The 25,675-nt window shown below is 40.0% G+C and overlaps 1 protein-coding gene across 5 annotated transcripts in view; it reads left to right on the top strand.

Moving 5' to 3' along the window:
• Window positions 1-494: 494 nt before the first annotated feature.
• Fcp1 (RNA polymerase II subunit A C-terminal domain phosphatase Fcp1) overlaps window positions 495-25,675 on the top strand; it is a 180,904-nt gene continuing 155,723 nt past the window's right edge. Inside the window, exon 1 of one of the 5 annotated variants that reach the window (XM_070091419.1) lies at window positions 495-649. In XM_070091419.1, the coding sequence (XP_069947520.1) occupies window positions 584-649 (66 nt within the window). In that variant the 5' untranslated portion in view covers window positions 495-583. Of the gene's footprint in view, window positions 650-765; window positions 909-25,675 lie in introns of those variants that run through there. The other 4 variants (XM_070091421.1, XM_070091422.1, XM_070091420.1 and 1 more) reach the window with 4 other exon arrangements.

Here is a 25,675-nt window from a genome sequence, read left to right as displayed (position 1 = left end):
CTTAAAATAGGCTTCAGTTTGCCCGACATGCTCTGCATACTAAGGGCTTTGTGCATGTACACCTGAAAGTCACCCATCTCTGTACAAACATTGTATCATGCTGAAATAATTTGAATTTAGTCGACTGTTGTGGGTGGCATCCTGGGGGACAAACTAAACATGAAAGTAGCCAGAAATAGTCTGCATATAGTATATCAGTAATGTCAGCTAGTTTCGTATCATATATTCGTAGAAAGTTTTAGAAATAAATATTATTATTGGCTATATATTTATGTATCTATGGTCGTCGCTGGCGGCCTGAAAATTCTGGGGGACCTTTACCTGACCATTCGTAAAGAAATTCGCGCCAATTTCACCAACATTTCATTTGTCTATTTCAAACATATTTTAAAAATAATCCAGGAAATAAATTAAGCACAAGTCTTGTTTTTATTTTAGAAATGATCTAACAAAGTATAAAAAGATTATTTACAAAAAAAATTCAAAGAAATTTATTGTGGATCTAAGGTGACTTACGAGGCGAAGCAAAACAAACAGGACGAACACTAACACACAGGAGAGAATTACAGATGCAATAGTCACCATGTCGCCCACGAGAGAGACTTTCAGGGAGGGCGATATAGAGAGAAGTTGTGGGCAAGAGTATAAGGTAGGTTAGAAGTGTCAACAACCCGGAAAGACGTAATGTTGGGAGTGTTTGACTCCAGTGCTGTGGCTCCAACCTTGAGTCTACATAAACAATGCCGGCATATTTACACTGGTTGTTATGTGATGATCTGGCATTAGCGATGCCCTGACTTGGGGACTGTTATAAGCGCAGAGTTGAGTCAGTAATGTCAATGATGATGAGTATTCTTTTACTTAGACGTGCTGCCTGTATGAGGAAGCCAGAGACCCCAGAAACCCAGGTGGAAATAAGTAATTTTGACTTTCTTTTGAGGGTTATCCTAGATAATTTAACCTATGTATGAAAATTGTATTTGTACCTGTGCCTAGATAAAATTACTTAGTGCCAGTATCTTTGGGTACTTGGTTTATTTCCACATGATACAAAGTTTATACAGAAATGGGTGACAATTGCATGCAGAAAGTCCATGGTTATGCAGAGTAATAATAATACAATCAGAACTAAGCACTAAACCCAGAAGCGTCATACAGCGCTGCATGGTTATGTGGAGCATTTCAGGCAAGCTGAAGCCTAACTTAACACTACATGGGCAGCAAACATTACAAGTATATATTTAAGGGTATTAAATGTATTCAAATAGGTATTTAATGAATGCATATGTAAGTAGAATAAATATTATTGTACATGATTATAAGTAAAATTATTTGGGTTATACAGTGGAACTCCTGATTTCATACTCGCTGAATATTGTACGTTTTGGATTTAGACCACTTTTTTGGGAGAAATTTTGGTCCGGATTTCGTACCTCCACCCGGAAATCGTATGTATCAGAAGTGTCCGCCTCCCCCCCCGGGACACCATCACTCATGCATACGTGTCTCAGTCTGGCTCTGTCACTGGTCGAGTGAGCATTACTTCACTTGACTGTTGAGTGCAACTGCAAAATAAGCCACCATGGGCCCAAAGAAAGTTCCTAGTGCCCCCTTTGGTAAAGGTGAGAAACACAGTAGAATTCAAGAAAGAGATTGTAGAAAAATGTGAAAGTGGCATACATTTAGCTGAACTTGCCAGGATGTATGGGAAGTCAGAATCAACAATCTGTTCCATCCTGGCAAAGAAAGTACAAATCAAGGACGCTAAAGTTGCAAAAGGGGTAAATATGCTAACGAAACAGAGATCACAAACAATCAAAGATGTGGAGACGTTGTTGTTTGTGTGGATCAACGAAAAACAGTTAGCAGGAGGTAGTGTTGTGGAGTTGATCATTTGCGAAAAGGCGAGGCAGTTGCATGCGGATCTCATAAAGAAAATGCCTGGAACAAGTGCTGCTGTTAGTGAACTTAAGGCCAACAAGAGTCTTCAATAAAGGTATGTAAAGGTGATTTAAATGTTCATTTATCCATTTCATTAGTGCTTTATATTTATTTCTCATCATTTTCTGCATGTAAAACTATAAGTATTCTTTAAAAAATGTATTTTTTTTATATTTTGGGTGTCTGGAACGGATTAATTGTATTTACATTATTTCTTAAGGGAAATATTACTTAGGTTTTCGTACGTTTCGGATTTAAACCGACCTTCTGGAACAGATTAAGTACGGAATCCGGAGTTCCACTACTTTGGTAAGTGCATAAATACAGTAGTACCCCGAGGTTCATACAGCTCCCAACTCGAACAGTTATGTAAGTGTATTATTGTAAGTGCTTTTTTAAGTGTATTTTTGGGGGTCTGAAACAGATTAATCTATTTTACATTATTCCTGATGGGAACAAATTCGTTGGGTAACGGCACTCGAACAGCCTTCAGGAATGAATTATGGCCCAAACTCAGGGTACCACTGTACATTCAGTCTGCATTAAAATGTTAAACTTCTTCGATATTGTTTTTTAGTTTTTATGATGGGTGTAATGTAGCTGTTAGGGGAATACAGTGGTGCCTTGACTTATGAATGCCCCACCTTACGAGTTTTCCAAGTTACGAGCCATACCTCGCTCGATTTTTTGCTTTTATTTGCAAGCCAGAATCTGAGTTACAAGCGAGCTTCAGATACGCTGCCACTCGCAGGAGATACTGAGGAAATATCAAAAACCTCGATAATAACCAGTGTGTAACATTCTTTCAATTGTGATACCACTGGTAGTGTCATCCTGCCAGAATGTTCTATAAGGTATGCCCTAAGTAAAGAAAAACAGTTCTGGAACATGAGAAATACAGTGGACCCTCAGTTAACGATATTAATCCTTTCCAGAGAGCTTGTCCTTAACCGATTTTATCGTTATTTGAATTAATTTTCCCCATAAGAAATAATGGAAATCCAATTAATCCGTTCTAGATACCCAAAAGTATTAAAAAAAAAAAAATTTTCGCATGAAGTATACATTTCCCTACACAGAAAACAATGAGACATGCAGAATAAATACATAAATAAATACTAAAATGACACCTTTATTGAAGAGTATTGATGAGTGATGAGATACTTTTTCTTGAACACACTGGGATTTTCAGAGTGATACATGAGTAAAGGCTTCACTTTGCAATCCCCACTAGCATTACAACAAAACATGAGAGTTAGCCTATCTTTCATAGGCTTGTGTCCTGGGAATGCCTTTTCCTCCCGAGTAATGTAGGTCCTGTTTGGCATTTTCTTCCAGAAATGACCTGTTTCGTCACAATTGAACACTTGATGGGGTTGGAATTTTTCAGCTTCGCCATGCCTTATCACACTGTGTATGCCACAACGATTCTTAAATTTCTCAAACAAACCTTTGCTGGCCTTAAATTCACCAATATGAGCACTAGTTCCAGGTATTTTTTCCTGTTCACCTGGGTGTTAATCAACTAGTGTGAGTCGCATCCTGGGGGACAAGATTAAGGACCCCAATGGAAATAAGTTACAGTCCTCGATGACACACCGACTTTCATGGGTTTTCCTGGGTGGTTAACCCTCTGGGGTTAATTGTTTCTTGGATAATTGTTTCTCGTTAAGCCACACCAACAACAGTCTCTCCACATCTTCAAGTAGTATTTGCGATCTCTGTTTTGTAAGCATCACAAGCCAGCACTATCCTGAACACTGCTCAAAGTCTATCAGTTCTTAACTACAACATCAGGTCGTTAAGCAAACACTATGATGACCCCCTGGCACTCCTTAAGTCACTAAAGACACCCTTCTCCTGCATTATTCTTACTGAGACCTGGCTTAAGCAGGACACAATTGATATCTACCCACTACCAGGATACACAGCAATCCACAACTGCAGACCATACCAAGTTGAGGGTGGTACTGCAATCTATTACTCTAACCAACTATCTTGTATTAGCACTAATTGCTTTAGTGATGAATATGGGGAATACATTTTTGCTAATTTTACTGTAAAATCCTCAAGACGCCTATAACAATCGGTGCCATATACTGGATACCCCACACAAACATCCCAAACTTCAGTGAGAATCTAAAGTCACTAATAACAAACAGACAAATGAACAAGCACCACCTTCTCTTAGCTGGAGACTTCAATATCAACCTTGGCCTACCAGATGATCAGACTGTAACTGATTTCATTAACCATATGAACAACACACTCCTCATACCAACAATAACCGAACCAACCAGGCTGACTGAGACAAGTGCAACCATAATAGACCACATGTGGACCAATATACTAGCCCCCCTTAAATCAGGGATAATCACAGACAGCACTACTGACCACTACCCAACCTTCCTCTTAACAAACATTAGTAAGCCACCACTCGAATACAACAAAGTTTCATTTAGACTCCATGACGAGGCCTCAATAAGGAATTTCACAGCAGACCTAGAGACTGTTGACTGGCCTACACAATTCTCCAATGCCAATGGTATTAACGATTGGACAGACATTTTTCTTAACAAAATACTTAGAGTATACAACAAACATTCTCCTATAAAAACGAAACATCACAAATAAATGGCTTGGCTGCCCATGGCTAACCAGCAGCATTCTGAAATCCATTGATGAAAAACACCAATATGAAAAGCAGTATAGACAGGGGTTAATACACAAAGATATTCTTAAACAATATTCAACAGTTCTCACCAAATTAATAAAGAAAGCCAAACAACTGTACTACTACAGCAGATTTACTGACACAAGAGGAGATACAAAAAAGACCTGGAAAACACTTTCCCAGATTCTGGGGACCCACAAACTGAAAAAAAACAAGAATATTGTTCTAACTAAACCTCATGGAAACACCACTGCATCCCACTGATACAGCTAACAAGATAAACGACTTCTTCTCAAACATAGGATATAATCTCGCCAGTAAAATCCCATGTACCAATGCCCGTGCCGGGGACTACCTAGATGGGAATTTCCCAAATTCCTTCTATCTTGTACCAACTGAGCCCACGGAAGTCACCGCGATCATAAAGTCACTTAAAAATAACTCGGGGGAATCTGTCTCACGTCCCACCATTATTGTACAAGCAAGCGGCCCATGTCCTTTCGCTAGAAACTAGAAACTAGCACTTTCCCGACACTACTCAAGACAGCAAGGGTTACACCAATACATAAAGGTGGTGACCCTACGGACGTAAACAACTATAGGCCAATATCAAACTTACCATTGCTATCCAAAATCTTCGAGAAACTCGTGCACAGGAGACTATATTCATTTATAACGCCACAAAACATACTCAACCCCTGCCAATTTGGATTCGGGAAAAATAAAAGCACTAATGATGCAATTATAAAAATGCTAGACCTGCTTTACACAGCATTGGAAAATAAGGAATATCCGCTAGGAATTTTTATTGACCTAAGAAAAGCGTTTGACACAGTAGACCATGGCATCCTACTCCACAAACTTGACCACTATGGTATAAGAGGCCATGCGCTTGCATATTTTAAATCCTACCTTTCTAATAGGTATCAGTATGTCACCATTAAAGACACAGCCTCATCAATACAGCCACTTGATACTGGAGTTCCGCAGGGAAGTGTCCTTGGATCCCTGCTCTTCCTCATATACATTAATGATCTTCCAAACACATCCCAACACCTGAAACCCATTCTCTTTGCTGACGACACGACTTATGTCATCTCCCACCCTAATCTTGCCACCCTCGACACCATTGTTAACGAGGAGCTGCTCAAAATATCGACTTGGATGACAGGCAATTAACTTACACTTAACACTGGCAAAACCTACTATATTATGTTTGGTAGCAGAGCAGGTGTTGCGCAACTTAACACTGAGATCGACAACACTCTAATTGCCAGACATAATGAGGGCAAATTCCTTGGCCTATACCTCGACAGCAACCTGAATTTCAGCACCCATATCCAACACATAACAAAAAAAGTATCCAAAACAGTGGGGATCCTCTCCAAGATACGATACTACGTACCGAAAACTGCCCTTCTCACACTATACCATTCACTTATATATCCATACCTCATCTATGCTATCTGTGCGTGGTGGTTCAACTGCAGCAACACGCCTAAAGCCAATAATAACCCAACAAAAAACCGCAGTAAGAATAATCACTAAATCCCATCCCTGGCAACACACCCCCCACTCTTAATAGATCTAAACTTACTCCCTGTTCAGAACATCCACACTTACTACTGTGCAGTCTATCTACAGGACCTAAAATTCCAATATTAACCTTGACCTAAAATGCTTTCTTGATAGTTGTGACAGGATCCACAGGCATAACACCAGACACAAACATCTCTATGGCATTCCCCGTGTTCGACTAAACCTTTACAAAAATTCAATGTATTTCAAAGGACCTAAAATCTGGAACACCCTACCTGAAAACTCGAGAACTGCAGACACATTCATCACTTTCAAAACTACAGTTAGAAAACGTCTTATCTCACTGATCCACCCCGACAACTAACTACATGATAACCACCTGGTGGTTCACAATTACACTCACTCACCCACTGACTATAAACCCAGAAATACTAATCTTAATCTTAAAATAAATCCTAACTAGTCATAAGTTTGCCTATGATACTCCAATATAGACACTTTGTATTGTGCCAAAACAAAAGCATCCACATTGCTAAACTCACAAATTATGATGTAGTCACTTAGCCTTAATACCATAATCTGTAAGGATTTAATGTTAAGAATTAATCTAAGTCTGCTCGAAATGCCTAGCCAGGCTAGGTGTCCTAGTGGCCCCCTCTGTAATTAGTATTTTATAACATGTAAACCACACAATACCCAAAACCTGTAAACCCCACATTGTAACCCTTATAGAGAATAAACTTGAATTTGAATTTGAATTCACAAGAACAGCTTCCTTGATTGCCTCTTTCTTGGCCAAGATAGTAGTGATGGTTGAATGGGGTTTGTTAAATTGTATAACCTGGCCATCTCGGGGACACACACTCCACTTTTGTATTTTGTGATGATCTCTTTCTTCATTTCAATAGCATTTCTTACCCTCTTTACCACAGGGCTGGCACAAGAAGCTTTCTTTGGGCCCATGGTGGCTTATTTAGCAGTTACAAGCACTAAAAAACAATGAAATAATACAAAATGTATCGCATGTATGCGTGGAATCGTCCTCTCTAGCTTTGTAAACAATGGCACACTGGCCACGCTGGAGTGGCCAGGTGGGCTGGGCGGCTCAGGCCGCACGGGCACGTTCTGGACAAATGTCCTTAACTGAGTTTTTTATTGTTAGCTGAGCCAACATTTTGACGCAAAAACGTATTGGTATTAGATTTTATCGGTATCCGATGGCATCGTTAACTGAGGGTCCACTGTACATGTTTGGCAGGCTGGATGGGTGGGCGGCCAGCTGGCTGGCTGGTTAATTTGCTTTGGCTATCTCTGTCTCTAACTATGTCTGTCTATCTGTGTCTCTATCTCTGTCTGTCTGTCTCCATCTCACAGATACACATAAATACAGTTATACATAGTGTAAATTTCCAGGGATAACCCAAAAAAAAAAATTCAGACGAAGTGCTATACTATGCTTGTAAATATAAGGCATAATAAGCATGACTGGAAAGTAGTACACATTTTCACTTGTTCAGGAATCAGACGTGACGATGCACCTGTTGGTTCATGAGCGGCTCTCTCTGAGACAGAGAGACAAGTACATAGAAAGACAGGAAGACAGAAGCACAGACAGACAGAAAGACACATAAGCAAAGTCAGAGATAAACATAGAGCTAGACAGATAGACAAATAGAAGCAGATAGACAGAGACAGATACAGAAACAAACAGATACAGACATATTTATTTGTAACAGTGAAAAATAAATCCAAGGCATTTCACAATTGTCAAATGTCGCTCCACAAGTGTCACTCCACTGGCAGTGGAGTGACACTCACTTTACACCATGCTTGAAGGAGTTTCATATATACTCCAGCATTTCTAAAACATTGCTGGAACCTGATGAAAAAGGCAAAAATCTTTTCTTATTTTTAGATACATTTTTCTTATTTAAAAACCCGTAACAAAAAAATTGGTTTGGTATTTTGGGGGCTGGAACGGATTAATTGCATTTCATTTAATTTCAGTGAGGATAATCGATTTGATATAAAGCAAATTGAGTTATGAGCTGGGTCACGGAACGACTTAAACTCGTAAGTCAAGGTACCACTGTACTGCAATATCATTTTTAAAGTTTTTACAATACACTAAATCCGATATTGTCTTCAAGATACATATTCCAAGTACAGTGGACCCCCGAGTTTCATGATTAATCCGTTCCAGAGAGTCCGCCGAAGGTCGAAATTCACGAAACTCGAAACCATTTTCCCTATAAGAAATAATGGAAATAAAATTAATCCGTTCCAGACACCTAAAAATATTAAAATAAATTTTTTTTTTTCAAATTAAATAAAGATTTACATAATGAAAACAATCAGAAATCAAGTACATGCAGTTAAAAAAATAATGATAACATTACACTTACCTTTACTGAAGACTTCTGCGTGGATGGAAGACGGGAGGAGGGGATAGGAGGAAGGTGTACACTATTTTTTGGAAGGAGAATCTCCTTCCATTAGGACTTTAGGTAGCAAGTCCTTATCTGCGGTTACTTCCCTTCTTCTTTTAATGCCACTGGGAACAACTTGAGAGTCACTGGACCCCTGTCGCACGAAATATCTGTCCAGAGAGGTCTTTTTCTGGCGTTTCTTTGAGATTTCCCTGAAATGGGACACAACACTGTCATTGTACATGTTGCAGATATGGCTTGTTTCAGCTTGGTCAGGGTGATGCTTTTCAACAAAACTTTGCAACTCATTCCACATTGCACAAATCTCCTTAATCTTTGAAGAAGGCACCTCATCCACTCCCTCTTCCTCTGAAGCAAGTTCCTCGGCTGTGGTCTGATGCTGTTCCAGTTTAAGCTCTTGCAGTGCGTCAGTGGTTAGCTCTTCCCTGTGGTCCTCCACCAATTCTTCCACATCCCCGTCAAAATCCCTCTGGATCGTGTTCCTCACTTTATTTACCAAAGGGCTTACACTAGCTTTCCTTGGGCCCATGGTGACTTATTTAGCAGTTGTAATCACAAAAACCAATGGATTATTACGTATGAGCCCGCGGGGTGATGGTCACGTGTTGGTAAACAATGGCACACTGAGCATGAATGGCGTGGGAGACTGGCTTTGTGTACGTGGTGACGGGCGGATGGGTACCAGACGGTCGCCGAAACACGAGTTTTTTCACGAAACTCGAGGCCAAATTTTTCCAAAAAAACTCGTCGAGGGTTAAATTTCGCGAAAGTCGAGGCTGCCAAAACTCGGGAGTCCACTGTAGTCAGAGTTTTGTAGTTTGGGCTGTGTCAGTATGATAAGTAATAGTTCCATCTCCCAAAGTCTGGTTTTGAAAAAAATTTTTTTATTATTATTATCACACTGGCCGATTCAGGGTGGGAAAAAGTCATCACTGTCTTAGCTTACACTACAGACTGCAACATTTTTCAGAGTACTGTACTTCCCATCTCCAGGACTGTCCGGCCTGCCGGTTTCCCTGAACCCCTTCATGTTATGCTCACACTCCAACAACGTCAAGTATTATTTGTATCAAACACGCTCATGCATACCTGCTGGAAAAGCCCCTTGCACAAAAAACCTCCTTTACCCCCTCTCTCCAACCTTTCCTAGGCCGACCCCTACCCCGCCTTCCTTCCACTACAGACTGATACACTCTTGAAGTCATTCTGTTTCGCTCCATTCTCTCTACATGTGAACCACCTCAACAACCCTTCCTCAGCCCTCTGGACAACAGTTTTGGTAATCCCGCACCTCCTCCTAACTTCCAAACTACGAATTCTCTGCATTATATTCACACCACACATTGCCCTCAGACATGACATCTCCACTGCCTCCAGCCTTCTCCTCGCTGCAACATTCATCACCCATGCTTCACACCCATATAAGAGCGTTGGTAAAACTATACTCTCATACATTCCCCTCTTTGCCTCCAAGGACAAAGTTCTTTGTCTCCACAGACTCCTAAGTGCACCACTCACTCTTTTTCCCTCATCAATTCTATGATTCACCTCATCTTTCATAGACCCATCCGCTGACACGTCCACTCCCAAATATCTGAATACATTCACCTCCTCCATACTCTCTCCCTCCAATCTGATATTCAATCTTTCATCACCTAATCTTTTTGTTATCCTCATAACCTTACTCTTTCCTGTATTCACCTTTAATTTTCTTCTTTTGAAAAATCTCTGCAACTTCTCTTCAGCCACAGTGTCATCAGCAAAGAGCAGCTGTGACAACTACTTTGTTGTGATTCTTTATCTTTTAAACGCCCTTTGACTGTTGTCGGTCGAAATAATTTCCCTCTTTCCTACATACTCTAACTTAGCCTCATATATACTGCTTTGTCTTATGAGCCACCTGTACGTTTGACTTTAGCCTTATTTACCCACTTAAACACCTGGTCCTAAAGCCTCCTTGTATATATACATTTTTTCAACATCTGAAAGTATGTAAAAAAATGTAGATCTTTTTTGTTTTACATTTGAAAACGTGTAAAAAAAACTTTTATCTACATTTTTTTTTTGTTATATTTGAAAATATGTAAAAAAAGTAGATCTACTTTTGTAGCACTACGAATTTGAACGTCAATCTCTTTGGACCGTTTAAGGGATACATACTCATAAATTCTAGCGGCTTCAAATCAAGCAGGAGAAAGCTGGTAGGCCCACATGTGAGAGAATGGGTCAGTGTGCACCATATAATAAAATTCTGGAGCACGCAGTGCATAATGAGAAAAAAAAAAACTCCGACAGTTTTTTTTTAATTAAAATGCTGACTTTGTGGTCTATTTTTGTGTAGTATTTATGGTTATATTCTCATTTTCTTGGTATCATTTGATAGAATGGAAAGCATATTATAGAAATAGAGGTGATTTTGATTGGTTTTACTATAAAAAGAACCCGGAAATGGAGCTCAAAGTAGGGGAAATGTTTGATTTTTGCCAATGTTCAAAAGTAAACAAATGATGCCATTGTCCAATAAATGTCCAACTAGCCATTCTAATATGCAGTCATGAATGGGTTGGCATTATTTGTACAATTGCAGTATTGCAGTAGCCTGCATAACAATAAATCTTCTATATTTTGTTTGAATAAAAATTCAAAATAGAAAGCAAGAGTAGTATCAGAGGGGCCTGGAGATGTGACTGATGAACGAAGAAAATGTTATTTTAGAGCCAGGAATGTCTGCATTGTTCATTCTGGACCTTATTTTGAAATTGTCATGTTTTTAATTTTTGTGAAATTGGCCAAATTTCAAATTTCTGACCACGTTATTGGGTAGTTGAAATTGGTAAATGGGCAGTTTCTTGTACTCAATCGATAGAAGAAATGGAGTTCTAAAGAAATAGCTATGAATTTGGTCGACTGGAACAATGGAATTAGCCAAAAATAGGGCCCAAAGTGGGCAAAATCGCCGATTTGTAAATATTGCCGAGATCACTAACTTCACGAGAGCGTAATTCCGTCAGTTTTCCATAAAATTTCTTTTTTTTTTTTTTTTTTTTTAAATTTTGCGACACCAGGAGACACCTCAGGATTGGGGGTTGCGACAGTCAAGGGGTTAATATCTTCAGTATGCACCCCACATCCATTCATCCATTGTAGCTTTTAAGTGGTTTTGAATTACAGTGGAACCCCAAATATTGTCCGCTGCGTTTATCGGCCAATTCGTATTTAGGCCGGTTTTTGGGCGGAAATTTTGCTCTGTATTTTGGCCTGTGCCTCGTAAATTGTTCGTATTATACGCATCAGTCCGCCGCACGTAGGTGAGTCAGACTCCCTGTGTCTCTTGATGAATGAGTATATACTCCGCGCATTCATCCAAACATTTTCGTAAAATCCATTGGTTTTTGTGCTTGTTTATTAAGTGCAACTGTGAAATAAACCACCATGGGCCCCAGGAAAGTTCAGAGTGTCAGCCCTTTGGTTAAGAAAGTGAGAAACATGATGGAATTTAAGGAATAAGTTATTGAAAATGTGAGTGGTATGGAGGTGCTGGAACTTGCCAGGATGTATGGGAAATCCAAATCAACAATCACTTCCATCCTGGCAAAGAAAGAACAAATCAAGGAAGCTGATGTGGCGAAAGGGGTAAGCATGTTAATGAAAAAGAGATCGCAGACAGTGGAAGATATGGAGAAGTTGTTGTTGTTGTGGATCAGCGAGAAACAGCGGGAGATAGTGTTTCAGAGACGATCATTTGTGAAAAGGCAAGGCAGTTGCATGTGGATCTTGTAAAGAAAATGCCTGGAACTAGTGCTGATGTTAGTGAATTTAAGGCCAGCAGAGGCTGGTTTGACAGATTTAAGAAGCATAGTGGCATACACAATGTTGTAAGGCATGGTGAGGCTACAAGTTCAGACAAACATGCAGCTGAAAAATTTGTGCAGGAATTCAAGGGGTACGTAGAGACTGAAGAATCCCAACCCCAACAAGTGTTCAGTTGTGACGAAACAGGCCTCTTTTGGAAGAAAATGCCAAAGAGGACCTACATCATGCAGGAGGAAAAGGCACTGCCAGGACATAGGCCTATGAAGGATAGGCTAACTCTTTTGTTCTGTGCTAATGCTAGTGGGGATCTCAAAGTGAAGCCTTTACTGGTGTATCACTCTGAAAATCCCAGAGTATTCAAGAAAAACAATATCATCAGGAGTAGTGTGTGGGATGTGGAGGGCTAGCAAAAAGGCATGGGTCACAAGGCAAATTTTCATTGACTGGGTCCTTGGTGTGTTTGGCCCGAGCGTGAAAAAATACCTCCAGGAAAATAAATTGCCACCCAAGTGCCTCCTGGCAATGGACAATGCTCCTGCTCATCCTCCAAACTTGCTAGATCTCTCATCCAGCCCATGGATCAGCAGGTCATTTCTGAATTAAAAAAAAAAACTACACAAAAGCAGCATTTTAAAGGTGCTTTGAAGTGACCTCAGACACTGAATTGACCCTAAGAGAGTTCTGGAGGAATCACTTCAGTATCTACAAATATGTAAGCCTTATAGGTAAGGCCTGGTAGGGAGTGACTTCCAGGACTTTCAACTCTTGGAGAAAATTGTGGCCAGAACGTGTCCTCAAGAAAGATTTTGAAGGGTTTGAGGCTGACTCTGACGACCCTATGCCTGTTGTGGAATCTATTGTCTTTGGGGAAGTCCATGGCGTTGGATGTGAGTGACGAGGATGTGGAAGAGTTGGTGGAGGACCACAGGGAAGAGCTAACCACTGAAGAGCTGCAACACCTACAACTGGAACAGCAACAGACCTCAGCTGAGGAACTTGCTTCAGAGGAGGAGCAAGAGAGAGGGAAGGAGGTGCCTTCTTCAGAGATTAAGGAGATTTGTGCAGTGTGGAGTAGGGTGCAAGCTTTTTCTGAGAAATATCACCCTGACCAAGCTGAAACAAGCCATATCTGCAACATGTTCAGTGATAAAAGCTTGGCTCACTTCAGAAACAGAGCTCTCTGGACATATTTTGTGCGACATGGGTCCAGTGACTCTCAAGCTGGCCCTTGTGCCATTAAAAGACAAAGAAGGGAAGTTACCTGAAGTCATTATGGAGAGGGATTCCCCTTCCAAACAATAACCCCAACTCTCCCCTCCTCCTCCTCCTCCTCCTCCTCCTCCTCTTCCATATGCCGACAAGTCTTCACTAAAGGTATGTAATGTTTATACAGTGGACCCCCGGTTAACGATATTTTTTCATTCCAGAAGTATGTTCAGGTGCCAGTACTGACCGAATTTGTTCCTATAAGGAATATTGTGAAGTAGATTAGTCCATTTCAGACCCCCAAACATACACGCACAAATGCACTTGCATAAATACACTTACATAATTGGTCGCATTGGAATGTGATCGTTAAGCGGGGGTCCACTGTATTTATTTATGTTTATTTATTATTGTTTTGTGTATGTAAAACTATGGTTAAACTTTACAAAATGTATTTTATTTTTATTATTTTTGGGTATTTGGAATGGATTAATTGTATTTACATTAATTCTTATGGGAAATGTTGCTTTGAATTTAGGCCGTTTCGAATTTAGGCCAACCTTCTGGAATGGATTACGGCCGATGTTCGGGGTTCCACTGCATTCATACAGTAGGACCCCCGTATCTGCAGGGGATACACTCCCTCTCCCATTCTCTCCCCCCCCTCTGCTTCTCCCTCCTCTTCTCTCTCCTCATATTCCCCCCTCTTTTCCTCCTCCCACCTCTCTCCCATTTCCCCAATCACCAGTTTCTCCTTCCCCCCTGTCCACACACACATTCAGGCAATCACACCACAAAACAACAACACAGAAACACACAGTTTTTCATTCTGTGGCATCTAAAAAAAAAAAAGAGGGTTGCCAGAGAACAGGACAGAAAACCAGGGGACTGTAGGATGAGTCTGCAAAGGTAGATTGGCAGCAGAACTCATGAAAAGGGAACACAAGTGGGGAAGGAAGCTAAAAGAGCTTAGCATGAAAATGGAGGAGAGGATAGCTGCAGAGAGCAGAAAATTGGGAGATGCAAGTCACAGCAGCAGAGACTTAAAGGTACAGAGATTAGAAGAGGAACTGAAAAATCTGAAACAGCCTAGAGAACTAAAATGCAATGTGGACATGGCATCAGAAACTGCTACCTCAGTCACAAATAAGGGGACTGTAGGGAACGAAGGAGTGAAACTGTATGCAGAGGCCCTATCAGACCATTGTGGAGCCCAAGAAAGAGAGGATCACATCAGGAACAATCGAGAGGAGTGTAGAAAATGAAAGAGCTAAGCTATACATAGAAGCCCGAACAGACCACAGCAGTGCACAGGGAAAGCTGAGAAGGGAAAACAACAGACCACTGGGGTCAGGGACAACACACAGTGAAGAGATTAAAGAAAGGAAAGTTGCAATGGAGGCAACTAAATCAAATCAAGGGATACATAGGGATATGCAGTGGGAGAATGAAAGGGAGAGATCAGTCTTTGTTTATGGGCTCCAGGGGAAACTTACAAAGCAAGAAGACAAGGGGAGAAGAAAGCGATTGAAAGAATTATGAAAGCAATAGGAGAAGATGACATGACCCAGTTGGCAAATTTTTTGAGAATAGGGGGGTTTGCAAGGGGAAGAATCCAGCCAGTCAAAGTGATTTTCAAGACAGAATCGGCTCGAAACAGGATCCTGCAGGAGAAAGCAAGACTAAGGGACATGCCAGTGTACCAGAGGGTGTATCTCAACTGCGACAGGACAGAAGAAGGGCAGAAACTGAAAGAGAGGGTACAAAGACAGGAGGAGGAAAGGGAGGTGAAGTTGGAGATGGACAGGAGAACCCAGACTCAGGAGGAAGCTCAAATACAATCTTCCTCACAGACATCTACAGAAGCCCCCCAACCAGGACAACCCCGATGCAACCAAACATTCTAACCCAAAACAAACATACCATACCCAGTGCCCCCACCCACCTCATTACAAACTAAACCTTTACAGCAACCACCCATTGTTCCTCATCAGGTCTCCCGCTTTCCCAACCCCAATGTATGCCCCAGACCACAGTTTTAGAAAAGTTGAAGGTTTGGTATACAAATGTAGATGGAATAACAAATGGGAGGGGGGGCATGAAAGGATCAAGGAGACATCCCCAGACATAATAGCACTCACAGAAATGAAACTCACCAGGATTACAGATGCAATCTTTCCACCCAGGTATCAAATTCTCAGGAAAGATAGAGGGAGCAGAGGGGGAAGAGGAGTTGCACTGCTCATTAACCCTTTGAGGGTCGATAGGCCCTCTCCGAAACTTTTTCTCAGGGTCGGCCAAATTTAAAAAAACAAGAAAATATTTTTTCTTATGAAAAGATAGAGAATCTTTTCCCGATCATAATGACACCAAAAGTACGAAATTTGATGGAAAACTTTCGGAATTATGCTCTCGCGAAGTTAGCGGTCTCGACGATGTTTACGCATCGGCGATTTTGCCCACTTTGAGCCCTATTTTCGGCCAATTCCAATGTACTAGTCGACAGAAATCATAACTATTTCACTAGAACTCCATCTTTTCTATCGAATGAGTACAAGAAACCACCCATTTACCAATTTCAACTATCCAATAAAGTGGTCAGAATTTAGCAATTTTGCCAATTTCACACAAATATCAAAAGATGCCAATTTCCGAATAGGGTCCAGAATAAACAAGAAAGACATTACTGGCATTAAAATAACAAGTTCTCTGTTCGTTAGTCACATCCCCAGGCCCCTCTTATATTTCTTTGGCTTTCCACTTTGAATTTATATTATTACAAAAAATAGAAGATTTACTGTTATGCAGACTGCTGCATTAGTGTAGAAATGGTATAAATAATATCAGCGTACTTGTGAAAGAATATTAGACTCGCCAGTTGACGTGTATTGGATGCTTGGCATGATTTGTTTACTTTTGAACTTTGGTAAAAATCGAACATTTCTGCTACTTTGAGCTCAATTTCAAGGTACTTTTCATTGTAAAACCAGTCAAAATCATCTCAATTTTTGTAATATGTCTTCCATTCTATAAAATGAGACCAAGAAAAGTAGATTACAACAATAAATACCATAGGAAAATACAGTGCAAAGTAGCTGTTTTATTCCAAAAACACGGTCAAAGTTTTTTTTTTCTCATTACGCACTGTGTGTTGCAGGATTTTTTTTTATACTGCGCACATTGACCACATAGACCCATTCTTTCATATGTAGGCCTAACAGCTTTCTCTCACCAGATTTGAGGGCGCTAGAATTTAGGCGTACTAGTATGTCAAAAACCCTTGGTCATAAGCCGTACTAGTACGGCCGAAACCCTCAAAGGGTTGAAAACCGGTGGGGATTTGAGGAAATGAAAGGAATGGATGGAATGGGCGAAAGGGACTACATAGTAGGAACAATCCAATCTGAGGGCCATAAGGTGGTAATTGCTGTAATGTACACCCTGCCACACAACTGCAGGAGGCCAAGAGAAGAATACAATGAGAGTAACAGAGCAATGAGTAGACATAATAGCCGAGGTGGCCAGAAGAGCAAAGTTACTAGTTATGGGTGATTTCAGTCACAAGGAGATTGACTGGGAAAACCTGGAGCCCCAAGGGGGTCCCAAATTATGGAGAGCCAAGATGATGGATTTGGTACTGGAAAACCGCATGCATCAACATGTTAGAGACACTACCTGAGAGAGAGGTGAGGATGATCCAGCAAGACTGGATCTAGTATTCACCTCGAGTAGTTCAGACATCGAGGATATCACGTGTGAAAGGCCCCTTGGAGCTAGTAATCACGTTCTGTGCTTCAATTACATAGTTGAGCTACAAGTGGAGAGGGGAGTGGGAATAGGACGGGATAAACGAAACTACAAAAGGGGGAACTACACAGGCATGAGGAACTTCCTACAAGATGTTCAGTGGGAGAGAGAATTGGCAGGACAACCAGTAAAAGAAATGATGGACTATGTGACAACAAAATGCAAGGAGGCAGAGGAGAGGTTTGTGCTCAAGGGAAACAGAGGTAATGGGAAGACCAGAACGAATCCTTGGTTCACCCAAAGGTGTAGAGAGGCAAAAACTAAAGGCACTAGAGAATGGAAAAATTACAGAAGACAAAGGACCCAGGAAAATAGAGATTAGCCGAAGAACCAGAAACTAATGTGCACAGATAAGAAAGGAGGCTCGGCGACAATACAAAAATGACATAGCATCAAAAGTCAAGTCTGACTCGAAGCTGTTGTATAGCCACATCAGGAGGAAAACAACAGTCAAGGACCAGGTAATCAGGCTGAGGAAGGAAGGTGGGGAGTTCACAAGAAATGACCAACAGGTATGTGAGGGGCTCAACATGAGATTTAAAGAAGTATTTACAGTGGAGACAGGAAAGAGTCCAGGAATTCAGAATAGAGAGGTACACCAACAAGTGCTGGATGAAATACACACAACTGTGGAGGAAGTGAAGAAGCTGCTATGTGAACTTGATACCTCAAAGGTGGTGGGACCAGACAACATCTCTCCTTGGGTCCTTAGAGAGGGAACAGTGATGCTGTGTGTGCCACTAACAAAAATATTGAACACATCCATTGAAACTGGGCAACTACCTGAGGTATGAAAGATGGCAAATGTAGTACCAGTTTTTGAGAAAGGAGACAGACAAGAGGCATTCAACTACAGACCTGTGTCACTGACTTGTATAGTATGCAAAGTCATGGAGAAGGTCATCAGGAGGAGAGTGGTGGAGCAGCTAGAAAGACACAAGCTTATAAATGACAACCAGCATCGTTTCAGGAAAGGAAAATCCTGTGTCACAAACCTACTTGAGTTTTATGACAGGGTAACAGAAGTAAGACACGAGAGAGGGGTGGTTAGACTTCATTTTCTTGGACTGCAAGAAGGCCTTTGACATAGTTCCTCACAAGAGGTCAATGCAAAAGCTAGAGGATCAGGCACACATAACAGGAAAGGCACTGCAATGGATCAAAGAATATCTGACAGGGAGACAACAACAGTCATGGTACGTGACGAGGTGTCAGAGTGGGCCCCTGTGACAAGTGGGGTTCCACAGGGATCAGTCCGAGGACATGTGCTGTTTTTGGTACGTACATATGTGAACGACATAACGGAAGGGATAGACTCGGAAGTGTCCCTGTTTGCAGATGATGTGAAGTTAATGAGAAGAATTACATAGGTTGAGGATCAGGCAGGACTACAAAGAGACCTGGACAGGCTACAAGCCTGGTCCAGCAACTGGCTCCTTGAATTTAACTTGAATTTAAATTCAAAGTCATGAAGATCGAGGAAAGGCAAAGAAGACTGCCCTCAGAGTATAGTCTAGGTGGCCAAAGACTGCAAACCTCACTTAAGGAAAAAGATCTTGGGGTGAGTATAATACCAAGCACATCTCCTGAGGTGCACATCAATCAGATAACTGCTGTAGCACATGGGCATCTGGCAAACCTAAGAATAGCATTCCGATACCTCAGTATGGAATTGTTCAAGACTGTACACCATATACATCAGGCCCATATTGGAGTATGCAGCACCAGTTTGGAATCCACACCTGGTCTAGCACATCAAGAAATAGAGAAAATGCAAAGGTTTGCAACAAGACTAGTCCCAGAGCTAAGGGGATTGGCCTATGAAGAAAGGTTAAGGGAAATCAGCCTGACGACATGAGGCCAAGAGGGCCAGGGGAGACATGGTAACGACATATAAAATACCGCAAGGAATTGACAAGGTGGACAAAGACAGGATGTTCCAGAGATGGGACACAGAAACAAGGGATCACAATTGGAAGTTTAAGACTCCTATGAGTCAAAGGGATGTTAGGAAGTATTTCTTCTGTCATTGAGTTGTCAGGAAGAGGAATAGCCTAGAAAGTGACGTAATGGAGGCAGGGACCATACATAGTTTTAAGGCAAGGTTTGATAAAGCTCATGGAGCAGGAGGAGAGAGGACCTAGTAGCAACAGTGAATGGTGGGGCCAGGAGCTAGGACTCGACCCCTGCAACCACAAATAGGCGAGTACACAAAGTTTAAAATTTTATTGTTTCACCAAATTATGTTCCACTCAGAAAAAATTCCATGCTGAGTTTCAAAAATTTTGGAGTTCATCTAATGGTGCCCTAAAGACTTAAAACCTTCATGTTGGGGGATTCCTTCAGTCAGATGCAACCTAACACACTTTTGAGCAGCAGTAATGTAATAGTGTAAAGATGGGTTATACATGTAGTGTATAAAAACACAAGCAGTTTTTGGAAATTTATTTAAATTGTCCTAAACAAATTTTCATTTGCTGCTTGTCTTAATCAACTGCAACTTGTTGGTATTCCTATTCCTTGTACTATTGCAGTTAAGACGAATTGCTTTTCCGTGATAATTTATGTAAGAATTAAATATAACTATAATGCTTCTCCATGGGGAAGTGGAACAGAGTTCTTCCTCCGTAAGCCATGCATGTCATAAGAGTTGACTAAAATGCCGGGAGCAAGGGGCTGGAAACCTCTTTTCCTGTATACATTACTTCAGTTAAAAAGAGAAACTTTTGTTTTTCTTTCTGGGCCACCCTGTCTAGGTGGGATAAGGTCGATTTGTTGAAAGAAGAACTATAATGCTAGTGTAAACAAATTCTAAGTTATGTGTTATTGCGACCCCTGAATGGGTCACAATGTATATAATGTATATTACCTGTTCATATAATTTTATATTGCTTATATTTGCGATATTAGCTAAATCGTAAATATATTGCTTTATATTATTACAGTGGACCCCCGGTATTCAATATTAATTCATTCCTGAGAGCTCATCGAATACCGAAATTATCGAAAGGCGAATTAATTTTCCCCATAAGAAATAATGGAGATAAAATTAATCTGTGCAAGACACCCAAAAGTATGAAAAAAAAAAAAATTTACCACGTGAAATATAAAGTTTAATGCACACAAACTGAAGAAGACATGCACAATTTGTAGTACTCTACTAACAATAGAATACATGACACTTACCTTTAATGAAGATCTGGTGATGATTGATGGGATGGAAGGAGGGGAGAGTGTCGAACTAATTGTTTAGAAGGGGAATCCCCTTCCATTAGGACTTGAGGTAGCAAGTCATTTTCTGGGGTTACTTCCCTTCTTCTTTTAATGCCACTAGGACCAGCTTGAGAGTCACTGGACCTCTGTCGCACAACAAATCTGTCCATAGAGCTCTGTACCTCCCGTTCCTTTACGATTTGTCTAAAATGGGCCACAACATTGTCATTGTAATAGTCACCAGCACAGCTTGCAATAGCTGTGTTAGGGTGATTTTCATCCATAAAGGTTTGCAGTTCAACCCACTTTGCACACATTTCCTTAATTTTTGAAGTAGGCACAATGGATTCCACAACTGGAATAGGCTTCTCAGGGTTAGCCCCAAACCCTTCAAAATCTTTCTTAATTTCCATACTAATTCTCACCCTTTTTACCACAGGGTTGGCACTAGAAGCTTTCTTGGGGCCCATGGTGACTTATTTTGCAGAAACGAGCACCAAAAACACTGTGATAATATGGAATGTACCGAATGTATCCTTAGATGTGAGCACACTGGCTGGCTTGTAAACACTGGCACGCACGGGACAGTTCAGGCCACACGTGGACACGTCTCGGACGAATCGCGTGTGGCGGGTTTTATAATGAGTGGCGAGGCAAAATTTTTGCTTTAAAATGTATCGAATACCGGATTTATCGGATACCAATGCCATCGAATACCGGGGGACCACTGTACATGTATTTGACTTAGTTATATTATTATTAGGTAGGATGTAACATTTATGTATTATTCAGTGCTCATAGTTCGAGTGTTAATTATCTGACAGCATTGTCTAACTATTGCTCTGCTTGTTTCTCTGCCCTTCTCTGTAGTTGCTGAACAGCAGCAGTCCACGGAGAGTCACGTGATCAAGGTTGGGTGATGACACCTCACCAGGAGTGAGTGTCTGCCTGGCCTGTGCTTTCTTGTCGGTTTGACGTGCCTTCCAACAACACGGCCTCTCCAGCTCTCCATTGCGGGCCCTTGTTGGAAGATCGTCTCTGTCTCTTTCTTGTTGTTGGTTCTGCGTAACTCTGTTCATAGAACATAGCCTAGACTTAGTGATTTTCAACGTTGAACTGAGGTTGTGTGTTGCATAGACACTCTGAGAAACTCAGGTCCTGAGCTGCAGCTTCTGACCTAATTTGTACTGGTATCTGTGTACTGTCACAGTCGGGGGTTTTCTAATGCAGAACTTAGATTCAGTAGTATGGCAGTTTTGTGACTTTTGTGGAGGATCTGCAGATGGTCCCTACTTAGTGTCGTTATATTATCTCCTTGTTCCTGATTCTGTGTCGCTGTTGCTTGTTATATTGCTGTTCGGCTTAACAGTCGCTTTATTGTTCAAGCAAGCTGTTCTGATTGCCAGGTTGGTCAAGAAGTTAGTTTATGTGAGGACTTTTAGTCAGTTATTGGTTAAGTCTAGTCGAGTCTTGAGACGTAGCGCACTACTTAGAACAATTTCACACATACACACACTTGTATATGCAGTGGAACCTCTACTTGCGATTTTAATCCATTCCATGACCTTGCTTACAACTGGATTTGCTCATTTGCAGAGTCAGTTTTCCTCATTTAAATTAATTTAAATGCAATTAATCCGTTCCAGTGGAATTCTGTGCTTCAATAATTTTGCTAATATCAACTCTAAGGCTTATTTATCCATCACAGTTCATCTAATATGACACAATAAACAATATAAACAACATAGAAACTGGATATATACTCTAGAATGAATAAAATATGTCATTATATATGTGGCAACGGCAGCGGCCGACGAGTGTTTGTCTGGAGACAGGACAAAATATTTCTTGAATATCTTGCTATTATCAACTCTACGACTAATTTATCTATCACAGTTCATCTAATATGACATAACAATGTAAATAACATAGAAACCCGATATATACTCTAGAATGAATAAAATATGTCATATATATGTGGCGGCGGCGGCCCAGGAGAGTTTGTCTGGAGGCAGGACAAAATACCCCTTGAATATTTCGCTATCATCAACTCTACGGCTTATTTATCTATCACAGTTCATCTAATATGCAATAATAAACAATACAGTGGAACCCCGCTTAACGATCACCTCCCAGTGCGACCAATTATGTAAGTGCGTTTGTACGTGTATGTTTGGGGGTCTGAAATGGACTAATCTACTTCACAATATTCCTTATGGGAACAAATTCGGTCAGTACTGGCACCTGAACATACTTCTGGAATGAAAAAATATCGTTAACCGGGGGTCCACTGTATAAATAACACAGAAACCTGATACATGCTCTAGAATGAATAAAATATGCCATTTTTAACAGGTGGAGGCGGCCACAACCGCTCCCTCTATGTTGTGGTAAACACTGCCATCTAGCGACAGCCTTTTGAAGCCGTCTATTATTATAATTATTATTATGTAGTACATTATTATTATTATACACCTACCATCCGACTTACGACCGAGTTCGGTTCCGAGAAACCGGTCGTAAGTCGAAATGGTCGTAAGTCGAATTTTACTACTGAATATCAACAAAACATTTTTGTAATGACTTTATTTTATTGTTTTATTTGGTATTTCATGTTTTACTTTACTTTTTATGCTGTTAGTACTGTATTTTATACTGTAAGGTTTAGGATAAACACTGTGTACAACACAATTAGTTGTTTATTTCCCAGAAATTTGGCATAAAAAACACGGTCGTAAGTCGAGTGGTCGTAAGTCGAGCAGGTCGTAAGTCGGATGGTAGGTGTACAGGAGGGCCCCACTTATACGGCTGGTTAGGTTCCAGGCTACCGCCGTAAAGCGGAAACCGCCGTAAAGTGGAACACCCTTTTTTTCCACTTATAAATGCATACAAACACTAGATAACAAGTTTACACTAACATATATTAAGTTAGCAATAGAACCAGGCATCAAAAAACAATAAAAAAGTACAATACACACATAGTGCACTCATTACTTACCTTAAAATATTTATAGTCTTAATCTAGGGTGAGACAAGTAGTATTTATTGTAAGAAATCAAGTGTGGTATGTATGGTAGTCAGCCAGGCTACCATACCTGGCCACCCCACCCACACATACAATTCTATGATATTTAAGCATCCCAGAGCGATAAAATGTATATACAGTTCACTCATTACTTACCTTAAAATATTTGTAGTCTTAATGTAGGGTCATGAGTAAGTAAATGAGATAAAACAAATAAATGAGAGAGAGAAAGAATGAGTACATGAGAGAGGACAGGCGCAGAGTTATGTAAACAAACCAGGCGAGGGTAAGTTTTGTAAACGAAGTGTACACGTCTGGTTTGTGTACAAGTTACATTGTGTACAGGTTGTCTCTACATTGATACGGTAGAATAAATAAAGAAGAACACTCCCATTCTCATGTAACATCAATTTGAGAAGAAATGATGCTCTGAGTGAAGGCAATGGAAATAAGTCACTCTGACTTTTTTGGGTTATCCTAGGTTCTCTACACATATGTTGTTATGTATGATAATCTATGTAACTGTATTTGTGTATACCTGAATAAACTTACTTACATACATACGAAAGGAATAATTTTCTACAGTTACCCCCAGTAACACATTTTCTCTTATGTTAGGTTAGAGAAAATGTTATTCTTGGCATCACTTGTACAAGTTATCTGGCTACCACATCTCATATTTATGTTTATTTATTCTATTGTAGGGTGTATTTATCATCTTTTTATGTTATGTATCGTGTTTATTATATAATTTTGAAAAAATATAATGGATGGATTAATGAAAATGTGTATATTAACGTAATATACAACATTTAATGAGACTCGGTGATTATTATTATTATTATTATTATTTCTAATATGGCGTCACTTGTGCAAGTCATCTGCTACCACATCTCATATTTATGTTTATTTATTCTATTGTGGGGTGTATTTATTATCTTTTTATGTTATGTATCGTGTTTATTATATAATTTTGAAAAAATATCATAGATGGATTAATGAAAATGTGTATTTAACGTAATATACGACATTTAAATGAGACTCGATGATTATTATAATCATTACTAATATGACGTCTGGAGACATAAGACACTCTTACTGATTTTAATGTGTACCTGCATGCCAGCACAGTATGTAAGTAAACAAACAGGGTGGGGCACGGTGACCGTATTAGAAAGTCAGGTGGGGGGAGCCGTATAGCGAGTTTTGGTCATAATTTGAAATGACCGTATTAGCGGAACGCTGTAAAGTGAAACGCCGTAAAGCGGGGCCCTCCTGTATATGTATTATTATACGTATTATATTATTATTCTTATTGTATTATATTATTATTCTTATTGTATTATATTATTATTCTTATTGTATTATATTATTATTCTTATTGTATTATAATATGTACTTTTATTATACATATACATACAGTGGACCCCCGGTTAACGAACTTTTTTCATTCCAGTAGTATGTTCAGGTGCCAGTACTGACCGAATTTTTTCCCCTAAGGAATATTGTGAAGTAGATTAGTCCATTTCAGACCCCCAAACATACACGTACAAACGCACTTACATAAATACACTTACATAATTGGTCGCATTTGGAGGTGATCGTTAAGCGGGGGTCCACTGTATTATTATTATTATTATTACAAAATAAATAATTTGTAATTTTTATTCACACAAAAAATATAAGATTTACTGTTATGAATTATTGCAATAATTGTATAAATAATGTCAGTCCATTCACGACTGCATATTGGAATGGACAGTGATGTCATTTGTTTACTCTTGAACATACCCAAAACAATCGAACATTTTTCCTGTGTTGAGCTTAATTTCAAGGTACTTTTCATAGTGAAAGCAATCAAAATCATATCTATTTCTGTAATATATCTTCCATTCTATCAAATGAGACCAAGAAAACTAGAATACAACCATAAAAACCATACAAAAATACTGCTAAGGGGTGGCTAATTGCTGAGAAGTGAACTCCATTATTTAACCCTTTGACTGT

Source organism: Cherax quadricarinatus, chromosome 35 (genome assembly GCF_038502225.1).
Source record: "Cherax quadricarinatus isolate ZL_2023a chromosome 35, ASM3850222v1, whole genome shotgun sequence".
Classification (NCBI taxonomy): domain Eukaryota; kingdom Metazoa; phylum Arthropoda; class Malacostraca; order Decapoda; family Parastacidae; genus Cherax; species Cherax quadricarinatus.
The sequence above is the reverse complement of the archived record's forward strand: the minus strand, read 5'-3'. Positions and strand labels throughout refer to the sequence as shown.